Below are 19605 nucleotides of genomic sequence, written 5' to 3' on the forward strand. Positions count from 1 at the left end.
GAGATATGCTGCTTATACACGCTAAAAGTAGTGATTATTTACATGGAGTCTGGTGGAGATATGCTGCTCTATACACGCTAAAAGTAGGATTATTTACATGGAGTCTGGTGGAGATATGCTGCTCTATACACGCTAAAAGTAGTGATTATTTACATGGAGTCTGGTGGAGATATGGTACTCTATAAACACTAAAAGTAGTGATATTTTACATGGAGTCTGGTGGAGATATGCTGCTCTATACACACTAAAAGTAGTGATTATTTACATGGAGTCTGGTGGAGATATGCTGCTCTATACACGCTAAAAGTAGTGATTATTTACATGGAGTCTGGTGGAGATTTGCTGCTCTATACACGCTAAAAGTAGTGATTATTTACATGGAGTCTGGTGGGTTTGGTGATGGTGAATTCGGGGTTGTTTTATGTTAAACTAAAAGGATCTTACTCTTTAACTAAAAAGTCTAAAAATGAAAGATTAGCTGGATGAAGATTAGCTGGATGAATTTGATATGAATAACCAGACTTGAAGAGAAGGGGGGTGCCGGCATCTCACCCTGAAAGCCTATGTTTTCCCAGTGTGCCCCGAAGCGAGGACAGTCCAGCTTGCAGCCAATCAGCCGCTTATAGATGGTCTGGAGGACACGCATGTGGACGGTTTGGCTGTTGTCCACACGGCCTAAAGAAAAACACAAACGTTAAAAGGAGGGAAAATCTGTGGTTTCTTAAACCCAGTTCAGACCAAAGATTCACGACAAAACAAAACCTTAGAAATTGGCTGTTTCCAGCCAATAGAGAAGTAATTTGGTGGAGTCACCAGAGGCTGGTTTTAGGACGTAAGAGACGTCTCCTGTCCAGCAGCCAATAGAGACGTCAGCTGGTGGAGTCTCCAGAGGCTGGTTTTAGGACGTAAGAGACGTCTCCTGTCCAGCAGCCAATAGAGACGTCAGCTGGTGGAGTCTCCAGAGGCTGGTTTTAGGACGTAGGAGACGTCTTCTGTCCAACAGCCAATAGAGACGTCAGCTGGTGGAGTCTCCAGAGGCTGGTTTTAGGACGTAAGAGACGTCTCCTGTCCAACAGCCAATAGAGACGTCAGCTGGTGGAGTCTCCAGAGGCTGGTTTTAGGACGTAAGAGACGTCTCCTGTCCAGCAGCCAATAGAGACGTCAGCTGGTGGAGTCTCCAGAGGCTGGTTTTAGGACGTTGGAGACGTCTCCTGTCCAACAGCCAATAGAGAAGTCAGCTGGTGGAGTCTCCAGAGGCTGGTTTTAGGACGTAAGAGACGTCTCCTGTCCAACAGCCAATAGAGACGTCAGCTGGTGGAGTCTCCAGAGGTGGTTTTAGGACGTAAGAGACGTCTCTGTCCAAAGCCAATAGAGACGTCAGCTGGTGGAGTCTACAGAGGCTGGTTTAGGACGTAGGAGACGTCCCTGTTCAACAGCCAATAGAGAAGTCAGCTGGTGGAGTCTCCAGAGGCTGGTTTTAGGACGTAAGAGACGTTCCTGTCAGCAGCCAATAGAGACGTCAGCTGGTGGAGTCTCCAGAGGCTGGTTTTAGGACGTTGGAGACGTCTTCTGTCCAACAGCCAATAGAGACGTCAGCTGGTGGAGTCTCCAGAGGCTGGTTTTAGGACGTAAGAAGAGAGTCTCCTGTCCAACAGCCAATAGAGACGTCAGCTGGTGGATCTCAGAGGCTGGTTTTAGGACGTAAGAGACGTCTCCTGTCCAGCAGCCAATAGAGACGTCAGCTGGTGGAGTTACAGAGGCTGGTTTAGGACGTTGGAGACGTCTTCTGTCCAACAGCCAATAGAGACGTCAGCTGGTGGAGTCTCCAGAGGCTGGTTTAGGACGTAGAGACGTCTCCTGTCCAACAGCAATAGAGACGTCAGCTGTGTGGAGTATCCAGAGGCTGGTTTTAGGACGTAAGAGAGTCTCCTGTCCACAGCCATAGAGACGTCAGCTGGTGGAGTCTCCAGAGGCTGGTTTTAGGACGTAAGAGACGTCCCTGTCCAACAGCCAATAGAGACGTCAGCTGGTGGAGTCCCAGAGGCTGGTTTTAGGACGTAGGAGACGTCTCTGTCAACAGCCAATAGAGAAGTCAGCTGGTGGAGTCTCCAGAGGCTGGTTTTAGGACGTAAGAGACGTCTTCTGTCCAACAGCCAATAGAGACGTCAGCTGGTGGAGTCTCCAGAGGCTGGTTTCAGGACATAAGAGACGTCTCCTGTCCAACAGCCAAGTATTTCACTATCACGCTCCTCATTCATATTTGTAGACACTACAAATGATATCCAGCTACAAAAATCCTGAGAGTGGTTTCTCTGCAGACCGGAGACCGGATTTGGTCTGAACTGGGCATTAAAAACACTTCTAACAGACCCACTCACACTGTGCAATGGCGAAGACCAGGTCCCTCTCCTCAAGGAGCTCCCTGTGCAGCCGCGGCGGTCCGAAGAGGAAGTGGGTGATCGCCGCCAGACCCGTCCTGCGAATGGTCGGCTGGATGTTCTTCTACAGAATTACAAAACCACCTTAGAGTTAGACCTAAACCTCAGTGGTCCCTAATACTGTATCTGAAGTCTCTTTATATAGACCTTAGTGGTCCCTAATACTTTATCTGAAGTCTCTTTATATAGACCTTAGTGGTCCTAATACGATCTGAAGACTCTTTATATAGACCTCAGTGGTCCCTAATACTGTATCGAAGTCTCTTTTATTGACCTTAGTGGTCCCTAATACTGTATCTGAAGTCTCTTATATGACCTTAGTGGTCCCTAATACTGTATCTGAAGTCTCTTTATATAGACCTTAGTGGTCCCTAATACTGGATCTGAAGTCTCTTTTATATAGACCTCAGTGGTCCCTAATACTGTATCTGAAGTCTCTTTATATTGACCTTAGTGGTCCCTAATACTGTATCTGAAGTCTCTTTATAGACCTTAGTGGTCCTAATACTGTATCTGAAGTCTCTTTATATAGACCTTAGTGGTCCCTAATACTGTATCTGAAGTCTCTTTATATAGACTTAGTGGTCCCTAATACTGGATCTGAAGTCTCTTTATATAGACCTTAGTGGTCCCTAATACTGGATCTGAAGTCTCTTTTATAGAGACCTTAGTGGTCCTAATACTGTATCTGAAGTCTTTTATATAGACCTTAGTGGTCCCTATACTGTATCTGAAGTCTCTTTATATAGACCTTAGTGGTCCCTAATACTGGATCTGAAGTCTCTTTATATAGACCTTAGTGGTCCCTAATACTGTATCTGAAGATATAGAAACTTTTTGGGGTGTCCGATCAGACCTGAGGACACCAGGACGGAGGAGACTTCTGTCCAGACAGCTGATATTAATGACATTACATAATTAGTACTTAGGAGTGTATATTTTCTGTTACCAGCAGGTCCCCGAGGTCCGCGGTCTGGAAGAACTGCAGCGCTTCGTTGAAGGAGATGATCGGGGTCGGGCTCGAGTCCTCGGAGAGAGCTGCAGGGGACAACGTATATAGACATTATACATAGACATGATACATCTCATACTATATACATCATAACAATATACACCGCACTTTTGCAGATTTCCACGTAAAATAACTTTGTTATTTTGGGTTTGCATGATTTCATAATCTGAGAGAGAGAGAGAGACAGGGAGAGACAGAGAGAGAGAGGGAGGGAGACAGAGACAGAGAGAGACACAGAGAGAGAGGGAGGGAGACAGAGAGAGAGAGACAGGGAGAGACACAGAGAGAGAGGGAGGAGACAGAGAGAGAGAGAGACAGGGAGAGACACAGAGAGAGAGGGAGGGAGACAGAGAGAGAGAGACAGGGAGAGACACAGAGAGAGAGGGAGGGAGACAGAGAGAGAGAGACAGGGAGAGACACAGAGACAGAGAGAGAGACAGAGAGAGAGGGAGGGAGACAGCGACAGAGAGAGAGACAGAGAGAGAGGGAGGGAGACAGAGACAGAGAGAGAGACAGAGACACAGAGAGAGAGGGAGGGAGACAGAGACAGAGACACAGAGAGAGAGGGAGGGAGACAGAGACAGAGACACAGAGAGAGAGGGAGGGAGACAGAGACAGAGACACAGAGAGAGAGGGAGGGAGAAAGAGACAGAGAGAGAGACAGAGAGAGGGAGACAGGGAGAGACAGAGAGATAGAGGGAGGGAGACAGAGACAGAGAGAGGGAGACAGGGAGAGACAGAGAGATAGAGGGAGGGAGACAGAGACAGAGAGAGAGACAGAGAGAGGGAGACTGACCTGGCTGGAGGTCCTCCAGAGCGTCCCACTCCTCTCTCGCCTTCTCCAACTCAACATCTTCCTCTGTGGAGAGAATGAAAAGATGAACCTGAGTCGTCAGATCTCACGAAACCAGCAGAACGGTGAAAACAAGACATTATCTACAGAGACCCATGTGTGTGTGTGTGTGTGTGTTTATTTATGTCTGTGTGTGTCTCTGTGTGTGTGTGTGTGTGTGTGTGTGTGTGTGTGTTACCTGCAGGCTGCAGCTGGTCTCCTCCTACCAGCGTCTGCAGGAGTCCGTTCTGCTTCAGCGCCGAAATCTGACAATAAAACAACGAGTTACCCAATCATGGAGGGACCTTCCTTTCAGAATAAAAGACAACGTGGCATGGGTGGACCTTCCTTTCAGAATAAAAGACAACAAGTTACCTCACAATCATGGAGGGACCTTCCTTTCAGAATAAAAGACAACGAGTTACCTCACAATCATGGAGGGACCTTCCTTTCAGAATAAAAGACAACAAGTTACCTCACAATCATGGAGGGACCTTCCTTTCAGAATAAAAGACAAAGAGTTACCTCACACAATGGTGGTGGGGGGACCTTCCTTTCAGAATAAAAGACAACGAGTTACCTCACAATCATGGAGGGACCTTCCTTTCAGAATAAAAGACAACGAGTTACCTCACAATCATGGAGGGACCTTCCTTTCAGAATAAAAGACAACAAGTTACCTCACAATCATGGAGGGACCTTCCTTTCAGAATAAAAGACAACGAGTTACCTCACAATCATGGTGGGACCTTCCTTTCAGAATAAAAGACAACGAGTTACCTCACAATCATGGAGGGACCTTCCTTTCAGAATAAAAGACAACGAGTTACCTCACAATCATGGAGGGACCTTCCTTTCAGAATAAAAGACAACGTGGCATGGGTGGACCTTCCTTTCAGAATAAAAGACGTCCATTATGAACTATCTATTTTATAAAAAAACAGGTGGAGAAATCTACATATTTCTCAGATTTAAAGGTGTATTTCATGATGGAACAGGAAGTCTGAATATCAGATTCCTTGAGTGAACAAACCGAGATCATAGATTACGTTTACATGCACATAATAATATACACTCAAATACTCTTATTCTGAAAAAAGACAATATTCTGACCAAGCTGTTCACACGGCTGACGAAACTAAATATTCTACTTATATTAGTGTTTACAGAAGTTATAATACTTTAAGCTCTGCGTTAGTTAGAGTTGCATTCCTCTCACATGATTGGTCGGTGAAATTAATTGACTCATAAATATTAAACCGCATGCAAGTTCCCAAATGTATTTATTTATTTTTCCTCACGGCCGTACACCGGAGCCCTGGTCCTCAGGTCTCTGCAGGGTGAACCAAGACAGCTAGCTAGACTATCTGTCCAATCTGAGGACTATGGGGACCTGGTCCTCAGGTCTCTGCAGGGTGAACCAAGACAGCTAGCTAGACTATCTGTCCAATCTGAGGACTATGGGGACCTGGTCCTCAGGTCTCTGCAGGGTGAACCAAGACAGCTAGCTAGACTATCTGTCCAATCTGAGGACTATGGGGACCTGGTCCTCAGATCTCTGCAGGGTAAATCCAGACAGCTAGCTAGATTATCCGTCCAATCTGAGGACTATGGGGACCTGGTCCTCAGGTCTCTGCAGGGTGAACCAAGACAGCTAGCTAGACTATCTGTCCAATCTGAGGACTATGGGGACCTGGTCCTCAGGTCTCTGCAGGGTAAATCCAGACAGCTAGCTAGACTATCTGTCCAATCTGAGGACTATGGTTATCTGGTTCTCAGGTCTCTGCAGGTTAAATCCAGACAGCTAGCTAGACTATCTGTCCAATCTGAGGACTATGGGGACCTGGTCCTCAGGTCTCTGCAGGGTGAACCAAGACAGCTAGCTAGACTATCTGTCCAATCTGAGGACTATGGTTACCTGGTCCTCAGGTCTCTGCAGGGTGAACCAAGACAGCTAGCTAGACTATCTGTCCAATCTGAGGACTATGGGGACCTGGTCCTCAGATCTCTGCAGGGTAAATCCAGACAGCTAGCTAGACTATCCGTCCAATCTGAGGACTATGGGGACCTGGTCCTCAGGTCTCTGCAGGGTGAACCAAGACAGCTAGCTAGACCATCTGTCACAGTGGAGTTTTCTGAAACTACTTTAGAGTGGCACCGTGGCTCTGTCCAGCGCTTAGCCCCGCCCACAATGATTGTGATTGGTTAAAAGAAATGCCAACAACCAGAGCAGGTTTTCCTCCCATCCAGGATGCTGTGTGGACCAACCAGACCCTCCTCTGCAGAGCTGTGGAAGAAGGTCTGTCTATGATGGACTAGTGTGTGTGTGTGAACGCACTCAGTGAGATGCTAAGAAAGTGAATGTAACTGTGTGTGTGTGTGTGTGTGTGTGTGTGTGTGTGTGTGTGTGTGTGTGTGTGTATATGCAGTATATAGTAGTATAGTTGTATATCGTATGATGTAACTACCGGCAGGGCTGCGAGCGGCGTGCTCCCGTTGGTGCGTTGCTCGTTGACTATCAGTCCGTTCTGGACCTGTGGAGACATCAGATTAATCAGTTAGTCGTTATTCTGATAACCATGTGATCAGTTTGAGTCATTTGTGTGTGTGTGTGTGTGTGTGTGTGTGTGTGTGTGTGGTGTGTGTGTGTGTCTCTATACAGGGAAACTCTGATCTACATTTTAGAGACAGGACAACTCATCCATTCATCAGAATCAGCTTTATTGGCCAGGTATGAGGACACATACAAGTAGTGTGTTCCAAATCGCGCACTTCTGTACTAAATACTAACTTTTTGAGTACACTTCGTTCACATTGTTCGAAGTGCGGTCAAATGCAGTACACTTTAATACCCGGATGATGTACTCAAAACGGCCCAATAATTGAGTGCGTATCGATGCACACTTTCCACACTCAACGGCCGCCATCTTGGCTACGTAGCGGAAGGGGCGGAGCTAAAAACAGTCGAAAAACTTTTCAATAATGGCGGCCGTAGACGCGACAGCGGGGACGGCAGAGATATACAAATGTAAGTTGAACATGAGTCTTTTTGCTATACCTATAACATTTTATGTACCTGTATTTGTATATTTGGTTAATCTTACAGTTTTTAATGATATTTTTATTGCGAATTATAACGTTTATTGGTACCGTAATTTGACATGCTAGCAAGTTAACCTTAGCTAGCTAACAGCGGTACAGTTTAACCAGACACGGCGAATCATTTCTAAGCTAACGTTACATGTGTTGTAGTACGTTGTTTATTGTGTTAAACTATCGGCCCACTGTAGAAGATGTTAGCGTTAGATGTATGATCTTGTAAATATAGCTACTCAAAGCTGCAAGCGTTAGCAGTCATGTTAACGTTAATGTGTTACGTTAATATGTAAACAGTGCTGTTCCTGCCCTGATCTGATTTATATCATCGTTAGGGACAGACGAGGACACGAGGTCCCTCATTTTGTGGAGGACGGTGAACGCCTCCAGCTTCACAGGGAAGCGCAATGCAGCCCTGAATGGATACGAGTAAGTAAATGTATATCTCATCTTACTATTGTTACATCTGTGGACCTATATTTTACATTGCTAGCTACATCAAAATTGTATTTTCGTTAGGGCGTACATTGAAAGTCGAGGGCTGCAGGCTAGGGTTACCCCCGTTTTTCTGAAGAAAAAATGGGAAAATCTAAAACAAAAATACAAGGTTGGTTAACTGTTAAAATCATTGTGAGTTAATCAGCCCCATGTCTGGGAACATTCAATTGTAGTTGAAAAAATATGTAGTTGACGTTTGAAATTAAACTGGAGTGTTTTCTGTTGTCTGTAGGATCTGAAGTGCCCCAGAACTGGGGTCAGCACTGAGGGGGGGGGGCAACCGCTGCGTCCTGGAAGTGGTATCCTCTGATGGATGAGGCAATTGGGGGCAGGCCGTCAGTTACACCGCCTGTCCTCATTGCCTCATCTTGCCAGGACGTGGCGGTTGTCGAGCCCCCCTCAGTGGTGACCCCAGAGAGGGACCTAGCCACGGCCTGTGCCACATCCACTCCCAAACGGAGGAGGGTGGATGTCGCACAGGCCCTCAAAGACCTCCAAGACAAGGAGGACAGTTTTGAGAGGGACATTGCAAATATGGAGGAAAAGGCAAGAGAGAGAGAGGAGAGGCGGCACCGAGAGGCAGTGGAGAGAGAGGAAGCAAGAGATGAGAGAGAGGAGAGGCGGCATCGGGAGGCAGTGGAGAGAGAGGAGAGGCATTTAAAAGAAATAAGGGAGAGGGATGACAGGAGAGAGAGGGAGGTGAGGGAGAGAGAGGAGAGGAGAGACAGGGAGGTAGTAATGAGGGAGGAGCGTTTTTTGTCTGTGCTCGAAAGACTTGTAAATAAATAAATAATAACGATCTGATCTGTCTGTTATTACTGTTGCTAATAACTAATCTGTTCTGGTGTATTCCAGTTGGTCGGCAGCTGAATAGTATTGATGTCAGCCATGGTACACAACCTCCTTCCTCACTGCTCACACGGGGAAATGTGTAGATACAGTACAGCAAATCCTTTATATCATTACATTTAAATGAAAACACACGCATTTGGATTGCTTAAATGTTTTTTTAAACAGATTATAATACACAAATGAACACAAACAGCAGAACAACTATATAATTACAATAATCAACAACAAGAACAGCAGAATAACAATATAATTACAATAATCACATTTAGACATAATTATGGTCAGGCACCAGGCACATCATGGCCATCCTCTGCCTGTCCTCTGCCTGTCCTCTGCCTGTCCTCTGCCTGTCCTCTGCCTGTCCTCTGCCTGTCCTCTGCTCCACAGATGGCCCCTTGAGGAGCTGGTTGAGGATGGTCCTCTGCTTCTCCCTCCACATCAGCTTCTGGCTCCAGCAGGTCCCCATTGGTCAGGCAGATGTTGTGCAGGACTGTGCAGCAGGCAATGACCTCCGGGACATAGAGGACATCCACCTCCAGCGCCTTCAAAAATATGGACCTCCATCTGGTCTTCAGGATGCCAAATGCCCTCTCCACAACACACCTCGCTCTGGACAGGTGAGCATTGAAGCGGACCTGGAGGTTGTTGTGGACAGGCTGCCTATAGGGAGTCATGAGGGCGATGGGTTGCCTGAGGCAGGGGTAGCCACCATCCCCGATGAGGCAGAAACCAGGAGGAGGGTACCGGTGCTGGTAGTACAGGGGGCTGTTCTTTAAAACCCTCGCATCATGAGCTGACCCAGGGAAACCAATAAAAACATCTATGAACTTTGCTGTGTGGTCACACACAGCCTGAAACTGAACAGAATAAAAAATCTTCCTGTTTAGGTAACAGGCTGCGTCCTCTGCTGGGGGGGTCACACGGACGTGGCAGCCGTCGATGCTGCCCACAACCCTGTGGAAGGCTGCCGACCCGGCCAGCAGCGCAAATCCTGCTCCAATGTGAGGAAAGTCCTCCTCTGTCGGAAGACGGACGACCTGGGGGAGGAGAGAGAGGACCTTCCTGCTGGTCTTGTGGACAGCGCGATGTACAGTGGTCCTGGGCATGGCAAAGGCCCTGGATACCACGCGGTAGGATGTACCGCTGGCCAGCCAAAAGAGGAAGACCAGGGCCTCAATGACGGCTCCCCAGCCATGGTCAGACCCCGTGCCGAGGATGGCCATAAGGGCGTGGAAGGATCCCCGAGAGAGTCGGAAGTCCACCCTCATGTTGCTCTCCCCGTCAAAATACAGCGCCAGCAATGGCACCGTATGGTTGACCTGGCAGTACTGCCGGGGGTCTGGAGCCTGGAGAAGTAACGCAGGACCGTCTTTTAAAATAAAACTGGACTGAATGTGTTAAATGTTATCTGTTTTTACTCTTGTATTGTCACTGTAATTAATAGATTCATAGTTAAGTCATTTATCAAGTCACTAGTTCCAGCTTCTAAAATGTGAAATCCACACAGGGGAAATATCTGTACTACGGCAGCTCAAAGCAGATACATCAGTATAACAAGTTATTATTATAATAATGATGGTAATAAAACATTTATTCTTTAGGTTAACACGTCAGTTGGACATAATTTTAAGCACTCCACTTTTGCTGAAATAACTCATAATGGCTAGTTTTTGGTGTTTTTTATAAATTATTTAAGAGCAAAAGTATGAATATCAACATACCGGTATATTTTCCGTTAAAAGCAGGCGGATGATACGACGGCGGCGTCGCAATCCTCTCATTCTCGCAAAAAACAGAGGGCAGATACAGGCAACAATAAACACAATCACATTCATCTTGATGAACAGAGCAGAAGTGTGTTTTTCGCGGGCGACAGTAGGTGGCGGGAATGCTCTCTGTTTGGGTACAATTCACAATTTCACAGAAGAAGAAGGAGGAGGAATGAGCTGTTGTGATCGTCATTTCCGGTAAGTACATCAAGAAGTGCGCGACACTCTCAGTAAAATTTTACGCACTATCCAAGTAAGTACGTAGTGTACGAAGTGCACTTCCGTTAGTGCACTAAGGGAAGTGCGCGATTTGGAACACACTAAGGAGTTTTTCTTTGGAGCATCGTTGCTCAAAATGTGCTTACACACACAAAACAACCAAAACAAAAATATACACACTATTATATACACACTAATATATACACACTATATACACACACTAATATACACACACTAATATACACACACACTAATATACACACACTAATATACACACACACACTAATATACACACACACTAATATACACACACTAATATACACACACTAATATACACACACTAATATACACACACTAATATACACACACTCTTAACAGAAACAACATAGAGGCATGAGTGCAATGAAGAGTTCAATAAAAATTATTTAAATGAGGAGCATCCACTCATCCATTCCTCCCTTCATCCATTCATCCACTCATCCATTCATCCCCCTTCATCCATTCATCCACTCATCCCTTCATCCATTCCTCCCTTCATCCATTCATCCCTTCATCCACTCATCCATTCATCCCTTCATCCATTCATCCCTTCATCCCTTCATCCACTCATCCATTCATCCCTTCATCCCACTATCCATTCATCCATTCATCCCTTCATCCACTCATCCATTCATCCCTTCATCCCACTATCCATTCATCCATTCATCCCTTCATCCACTCATCCATTCCTCCCTTCATCCACTCATCCATTCATCCCTTCATCCACTCATCCCTTCATCCACTCATCCATTCATCCCTTCATCCACTCATCCACTCATCCATTCCTCCCTTCATCCACTCATCCATTCATCCACTCATCCACTATCCATTCATCCATTCCTCCCTTCATCCATTCATCCCTTCATCCACTCATTCATCCATCGAGGATTTAACCCACTCATTAATGGGAAAAACATTACGATAAATCAACAAAGGTGATTTTTACTCACAGGCTTGTAGTTGGAGTATCCATTGGTGATGTCCTCCAATGGCTTACATTCACGGGGCAAACCATTCAGGCCCTAACGGGGGGGGCACAGAGAAGGTGTTTCAGACATTTACAGCAAAATGTTTCTCATGTATAGAAAAAAAAATGATGTGTTGATATTTGGTAAAACTTCATGTGGAGTCTAATCTATCTAGAAACTGTCACACACACCACACACACACACACACACACACACACACACACACACAAACAAACCACACACACACACACACACACACACAACACACAACACACACCTCGATGTCCTCCTCCATTGCATTGAGTGGGTCGTCTGCTGAGCGTCTGGTTCTGACCCTACAGGCTCCCGTAGACCGGGACGGGCTCCATGGTTTCTGGCGTGCACCGGGACGTCCCTAGGCTAGCGTCCACGTAAACACGATGACTCAGCGTCCGCGTAAACACGATGACTCAGCGTCCACGTATACACGGTGACTCAGCGTCCACGTATACACGGTGACTCAGCGTCCACGTAAACCTGATGACTCAGCGTCCACGTATACACGGGACTCAGCGTCCACGTATACACGGTGACTCAGCGTCCACGTATACACGGTGACTCAGCGTCCACGTAAACCTGATGACTCAGCGTCCACGTATACACGGTGACTCAGCGTCCACGTAAACCGATAACTCAGCGTCCACGTAAACACGGTGACTCAGCGTCCACGTAAACACGATGACTCAGCGTCCACGTAAACACGATGACTCAGCGTCCACGTATACACGATGACTCAGCGTCCACGTAAACACGATGACTCAGCGTCCACGTAAACACGATGACTCAGCGTCCACGTAAACACGGTGACTCAGCGTCCACGTAAACACGGTGACTCAGCGTCCACGTAAACACGATGACTCAGCGTCCACGTAAACACGATGACTCAGCGTCCACGTAAACACGGTGACTCAGCGTCCACGGTCGGCGGTTCGATTCCTCTGAACCGTCAGGGGCAGAACCAATCCATGGTTTTGATTGTCTCACGGCAACAAGACGGTTGTATTAGCTCCTTTTAAAGTCTTATTTTCAAATCTCCTGTCAGCTTTGAGCTCTGATTTCCTCCAGGGACTCTGTCTCAGAGACGTTTTAATTTCACAATTTCCTTAGTTGTGTTCTCAAGTATCCGGCTCTACAGCCAATAACAAGAGGTTCCTGGGGAATACCCTGCAGTCATCTATCAAAAGTCTGTCAGCCGTCCCATGTATCTGCTGGCAGCATGGTCCACGTGTGCAGGACTGTGTTATATTAGTAGTACTGTTTAGTATTGTTTAGTATTGTTTAGTATTGTTTAGTACTGTGTAGTATTGTGTAGTATTGTGTAGTATTGTGAGATCCAAAACAACTTAAAGTCTTTAGAACTTACATTAGAGCCCTCAGGCCGGCACTTTATGGAAAACATACAACTGATCTAAGTCCTTCATTTGGGCTGAACCCTGTTTTTGGGGGGAACCTGTGTGTGTGTGTGTGTGTGTGTGTGTGTGTGTGTGTGTGTGTGTGTGTGTGTGTGTGTGTGTGAGTGTGTGTGTGTGTGTATCAGTGCCCCGGAGCACACAGGAGGACACCCCCCAGCGTTGCCTGGAAAAGTGCGTCCTTGCTTCCGGTCAGCGGGGGACGCTCCTCAGCCCCGGGGGACAGACGCTGGGGGGTGACATGGCTGTTCAGGGCTGGGCTCTCCCAGACCGGGACGCCGCATCACTCTGGGTCCAGGACGCAGCGAGGGGGACCGGTACGGCCGGGGTTGGACTCGCCACCGGCACCCTGGACGGGGGGACGTCTTCAGCCGGACGGGGGACAGAAGCACGGGAGTCCGGGACCGTGGATGGGGGATGTCTTCAGCGGGACAGGAGACAGAAGACAGGGAGTCCGGGACCGTGGATGGGGGACGTCTTCAGCGGGACAGAAGACAGAAGACAGGGAGTCCGGGACCGTGGATGTGGGACGTCTTCAGTCGGACAGGAGACAGAAGACCGGGAGTCCGGGACCGTGGATGGGGGACGTCTTCAGCCGGACGGGGGACAGAAGCATGGGAGTCCGGGACCGTGGATGGGGGACGTCTTCAGCGGGACAGGAGACAGAAGACCGGGAGTCCGGGACCGTGGATGGGGGACGTCTTCAGCGGGACAGGAGACAGAAGACAGGGAGTCCGGGACCGTGGATGTGGGACGTCTTCAGAGGGACAGGAGACAGAAGACCGGGAGTCCGGGGAGATGTGACGACATCTGACAACCGGAAGAAAGATGTCTCAGAAAATGTTCTGAGTAATTTATCTTTTATTTTGATTTAAAAAAAAAATTTAGAAAAAAAATCTGAGGAAAAAAGTCAGAAAATTTTGAGTAAAAAATTAATAATATTTTGAGAATTTTTTTTTATTTAAAAGGGAAAAAAAACAGTAAAATATGAGAAGAAAGTTTTTATATTTTTAGGGATTTATTTTTATTTTAAGTAAAAAAAAATAATGTTTGAGATAAAAAGTCGGAATATTTTGGTAATAAATTTAATATTTTGAGAAAATAAAAAATTATTTTGAGGAAATTATTCAGAATATTTTGAGACAAAACAGTAAAATATTTTGACCGTAACTGGAACATTTGAAAAAAAAGTTCTATATTTTGACAATATTACCTAATATTATTATTATTATTATTATTATTATTGTGTTAATCCTGTATATGTTTAGAATACGTAAATAATAAAGTATGTAGTGTGAGTATAAAGTATAGAGTGTGAATATAAAGTATGTAGTATGAGTATAAAGTATAGAGTGTGAATATAAAGTATGTAGTATGAGTATAAAGTATATAGTGTGAATATAAAGTATGTAGTGTGAGTATAAAGTATATAGTGTGAATATAAAGTATGTAGTATGAGTATAAAGTATATAGTGTGAATATAAAGTATGTAGTGTGAGTATAAAGTATATAGTGTGAGTATAAGTATGTAGTGTGAATATAAAGTATGTAGTGTGAATATAAAGTATATAGTGTGAATATAAAGTATGTAGTGTGAGTATAAAGTATAGTGTGAATATAAAGTATGTAGTATGAGTATAAAGTATATAGTGTGAATATAAAGTATGTAGTGTGAGTATAAAGTATGTAGTGTAAATATAAAGTATGTAGTGTGAATATAAAGTATGTAGTGTGAGTATAAAGTATGTAGTGTGAGTATAAAGTATGTAGTGTGAATATAAAGTATGTAGTGTGAGTATAAAGTATGTAGTGTGAGTATAAAGTATGTAGTGTGAGTATAAAGTATGTAGTGTGAGTATAAAGTATATAGTGTGAATATAAAGTATGTAGTGTGAAATAAAGTATGTAGTGTGAGTATAAAGTATGTAGTGTGAATATAAAGTATATAGTGTGAGTATAAAGTATGTAGTGTGAGTATAAAGTATGTAGTGTAAATATAAAGTATGTAGTGTGAATATAAGTATGTAGTGTGAGTATAAGTATGTAGTGTGAGTATAAAGTATGTAGTGTGAATATAAAGTATATAGTGTGAGTATAAAGTATGTAGTGTGAGTATAAAGTATGTAGTGTAATATAAAGTATGTAGTGTGAGTATAAAGTATGTAGTGTGAGTATAAAGTATGTAGTGTGAGTATAAAGTATGTAGTGTGAGTATAAAGTATGTAGTGTGAGTATAAAGTATGTAGTGTGAGTATAAAGTATGTAGTGTGAATATAAAGTATGTAGTGTGAGTATAAAGTATGTAGTGTGAGTATAAAGTATGTAGTGTGAGTATAAAGTATGTAGTGTGAATATAAAGTATGTAGTGTGAGTATAAAGTATATAGTGTGAGTATAAAGTATGTAGTGTGAATATAAAGTATGTAGTGTGATATAAAGTATGTAGTGTGAATATAAAGTATATAGTGTGAATATAAAGTATGTAGTGTGAGTATAAAGTATGTAGTATGAATATAAAGTATATAGTGTGAATATAAAGTATATAGTGTGAATATAAAGTATGTAGTGTGAGTATAAAGTATGTAGTATGAATATAAAGTATATAGTGTGAATATAAAGTATATAGTGTGAATATAAAGTATGTAGTGTGAGTATAAAGTATGTAGTGTGAGTATAAAGTATGTAGTGTGAGTATAAAGTATGTAGTGTGAGTATAAAGTATATAGTGTGAGTATAAAGTATGTAGTGTGAGTATAAAGTATATAGTGTGAGTATAAAGTATGTAGTGTGAGTATAAAGTATATAGTGTGAGTATAAAGTATGTAGTGTGAGTATAAAGTATGTAGTGTGAGTATAAAGTATGTAGTGTGAGTATAAAGTATGTGTGTGAGTATAAAGTATGTAGTGAGTAGAAAGTATGTAGTGTGAGTATAAAGTATGTAGTGTGAGTATAAAGTATAGTGTGAATATAAAGTATATAGTGTGAATATAAAGTATGTAGTGTGAGTATAAGTATGTAGTGGAATATAAAGTATATAGTGTGAGTATAAAGTATGTAGTGTGAGTATAAAGTATGTAGTGTAAATATAAAGTATGTAGTGTGAGTATAAAGTATGTAGTGTGAGTATAAAGTATGTAGTGTGAGTATAAAGTATGTAGTGTGAGTATAAAGTATGTAGTGTGAGTATAAAGTATGTAGTGTGAGTATAAAGTATGTAGTGTGAGTATAAAGTATGTAGTGTGAATATAAAGTATGTAGTGTGAGTATAAAGTATATAGTGTGAGTATAAAGTATGTAGTGTGAATATAAAGTATGTAGTGTGAATATAAAGTAGTGTAGTGTGAATATAAAGTATATAGTGTGAATATAAAGTAGTAGTGTGTGAGTATAAAGTATGTAGTATGAATATAAAGTATATAGTGTGAATATAAAGTATATAGTGTGAATATAAAGTATGTAGTGTGAGTATAAAGTATGTAGTGTGAATATAAAGTATATAGTGTGATATAAAGTATATAGTGTGAATATAAAGTATGTAGTGAGTATAAGTATGTAGTGTGAGTATAAAGTATGTAGTGTGAGTATAAAGTATGTAGGTGAGTATAAAGTATGTAGTGTGAGTATAAAGTATATAGTGTGAGTATAAAGTATGTAGTGTGAGTATAAAGTATATAGTGTGAGTATAAAGTATGTAGTGTGAGTATAAAGTATATAGTGTGAGTATAAAGTATGTAGTGTGAGTATAAAGTATGTAGTGTGAGTATAAAGTATGTAGTGTGAGTATAAAGTATGTAGTGTGAATATAAAGTATATAGTGTGAATATAAAGTATATAGTGTGAATATAAAGTATGTAGTGTGAGTATAAAGTATGTAGTGTGAGTATAAAGTATGTAGTGTGAGTATAAAGTATGTAGTGTGAGTATAAAGTATGTAGTGTGAGTATAAAGTATATAGTGTGAGTATAAAGTATGTAGTGTGAGTATAAAGTATAGTGTGAGTATAAAGTATGTAGTGTGAGTATAAAGTATATAGTGTGAGTATAAAGTATGTAGTGTGTATAAAGTATGTAGTGTGAGTATAAAGTATGTAGTGTGAGTATAAAGTATGTAGTGTGAGTATAAGTATGTAGTGTGAGTATAAAGTATGTAGTGTGAGTATAAAGTATATAGTGTGAATATAAAGTATGTAGTGTGAGTATAAAGTATGTAGTGTGAATATAAAGTATATAGGTGAGTATAAAGTATGTAGTGTGAATATAAAGTATATAGTGTGAATATAAAGTATGTAGTGTGAGTATAAAGTATGTAGTGTGAATATAAAGTATATAGTGTGAATATAAGATATAGTGTGAATATAAAGTATATAGTGTGAATATAAAGTATGTAGTGTGAGTATAAAGTATGTAGTATGAATATAAAGTATATAGTGTGAATATAAAGTATATAGTGTGAATATAAGTATGTAGTGTGAGTATAAAGTATGTAGTGTGAGTATAAAGTATGTAGTGTGAGTATAAAGTATGTAGTGTGAGTATAAAGTATGTAGTGTGAGTATAAAGTATATAGTGTGATATAAAGTATGTAGTGTGAGTATAAAGTATGTAGTGTGAGTATAAAGTATGTAGTGTAAATATAAAGTATGTAGTGTGAGTATAAAGTATGTAGTGTGAGTATAAAGTATGTAGTGTGAGTATAAAGTATGTAGTGTGAGTATAAAGTATGTAGTGTGAATATAAAGTATGTAGTGTGAGTATAAGTATGTAGTGTAGTGTGAGTATAAAGTATGTAGTGTGAATATAAAGTATGTAGTGTAAGTATAAAGTATGTAGTGTGAGTATAAAGTATGTAGTGTGAGTATAAAGTATATAGTGTGAGTATAAAGTATGTAGTGTGAGTATAAAGTATGTAGTGTGAGTATAAAGTATGTAGTGTGAGTATAAAGTATGTAGTGTGAGTATAAAGTATGTAGTGTGAGTATAAAGTATGTAGTGTGAGTATAAAGTATATAGTGTGAATATAAAGTATGTAGTGTGAGTATAAAGTATGTAGTGTGAGTATAAAGTATGTAGTGTGAGTATAAAGTATGTAGTGTGAGTATAAAGTATGTAGTGTGAGTATAAAGTATGTAGTGTGAGTATAAAGTATGTAGTGTGAGTATAAAGTATGTAGTGTGAGTATAAAGTATGTAGTGTGAGTATAAAGTATGTAGTGTGAGTATAAAGTATGTAGTGTGAGTATAAAGTATGTAGTGTGAGCTACAACAGCGACGTGACGTCACCCGGCTAACGTTCTCTCCGTAACGTTAGCAACCAGCCACCTAGCAACACGTTAGCTACCGTTAGCAGCGACAGAGACGCAGCTTCTTTCTTCTTCCTGACCGAGCTCGTATTACACACAGGGCGGGAAGGAACCCGCTGAACAGGTTATTCAAAGACTCGACCAGGTCTGTTAAAGTCACGTTAGCGGACAGCTAGCTGGCTAACTGGCTGGCTAACACAGAAACAGCCAGCTGTCAGGCTAACTACCGGGCTAGCTAGCTGAAGCTATATATTAAAGTGTAACGGGGATGTCCGTTGGCAGTGTAATAATTAATCCGCTTTAGTTTTTAAGGTTTATTTAAAACGTAAACGTGCTGTGGTCTGTCCGGGTACATTAGGTGATATAAGACGTTTTAAAAGTACCTTAGTTTCTAATTGTTTCTCCCTCCAATCTCAGCGTCCCTTCCTCCGTCCGCTCAGCCGCTTTGCGTTTACCTAGGACAGCGAAGACGATGTCCCGCCCTACTCGGCCTCTGATTGGCCAGAACTCGGTGCCTTCGTGGGTTGGATTGGTTAGATTTACTCAATGGGGCGTGAGATTAGTTAAAGAATACCACGGTAAGCCAATCAGAGGCGGAGTAAATCAGAGTGAGGCGGGACATTCCCTCGCCATCCTAAGTCGAAGAAAAGCATCCTGGGACTTGTAGTTCCCTATCTGCCTGTAGCTTCATTACGTCATTGCTTTTCTCACTCAGAGAGGATAGGCTCGTTCGAGATGAGCCAGGTCTGCGCAGAATCGATCACCGGCGATCGGCGCCCGTTGCATGCCGGTTAGATTTGTGTCCGACTTGATCCCGACTTGCTCTGACGTCATGCACACGTGGGCAACGGAAATCTCACGAGAGCAAGGCGGACGCAGTTCTGAGACGCAGGCGGCGCAGTTGCTTTTCACCGACTGCAAGAGCCAGGCGGACCCAGAGCATGCTGGGAAACGCCGGCTTCTCAGCTGATTTAAAATCTGATTGGTTTACAACATGATGACGTTTTATATAAACTTTTTATTGTTTTTGAATCGGAGGGATTTTAATTGCTATTTGTCTGATTTGAAGACTTATTCTGTCCAGAACACATGTTGTGAGGCTGATAGAGACGTTTAGAAGTCAGAGAGACTAAATC

The 19605-nt window shown here is 42.7% G+C and overlaps 1 protein-coding gene across 1 annotated transcript; it reads right to left on the reverse strand.

Moving 5' to 3' along the window:
* Positions 1-460: 460 nt before the first annotated feature.
* Positions 461-19263, reverse strand: elmod3 (ELMO/CED-12 domain containing 3). The gene is made up of 9 exons (XM_032508510.1): positions 18853-19263; positions 12001-14068; positions 11706-11777; positions 6751-6816; positions 4482-4548; positions 4247-4309; positions 3388-3476; positions 2379-2502; positions 461-675 (listed from the first exon to the last, which is right to left on the reverse strand). Exons 2-9 carry the CDS (start codon positions 12016-12018, stop codon positions 461-463), a joined length of 714 nt encoding a protein of 237 aa, XP_032364401.1. The 5' UTR covers positions 12019-14068; positions 18853-19263.
* Positions 19264-19605: the final 342 nt, after the last annotated feature.

The sequence above is a fragment of the Etheostoma spectabile genome, unplaced genomic scaffold, assembly GCF_008692095.1.
Source record: "Etheostoma spectabile isolate EspeVRDwgs_2016 unplaced genomic scaffold, UIUC_Espe_1.0 scaffold00008188, whole genome shotgun sequence".
Taxonomy (NCBI): Eukaryota; Metazoa; Chordata; class Actinopteri; order Perciformes; family Percidae; genus Etheostoma; species Etheostoma spectabile.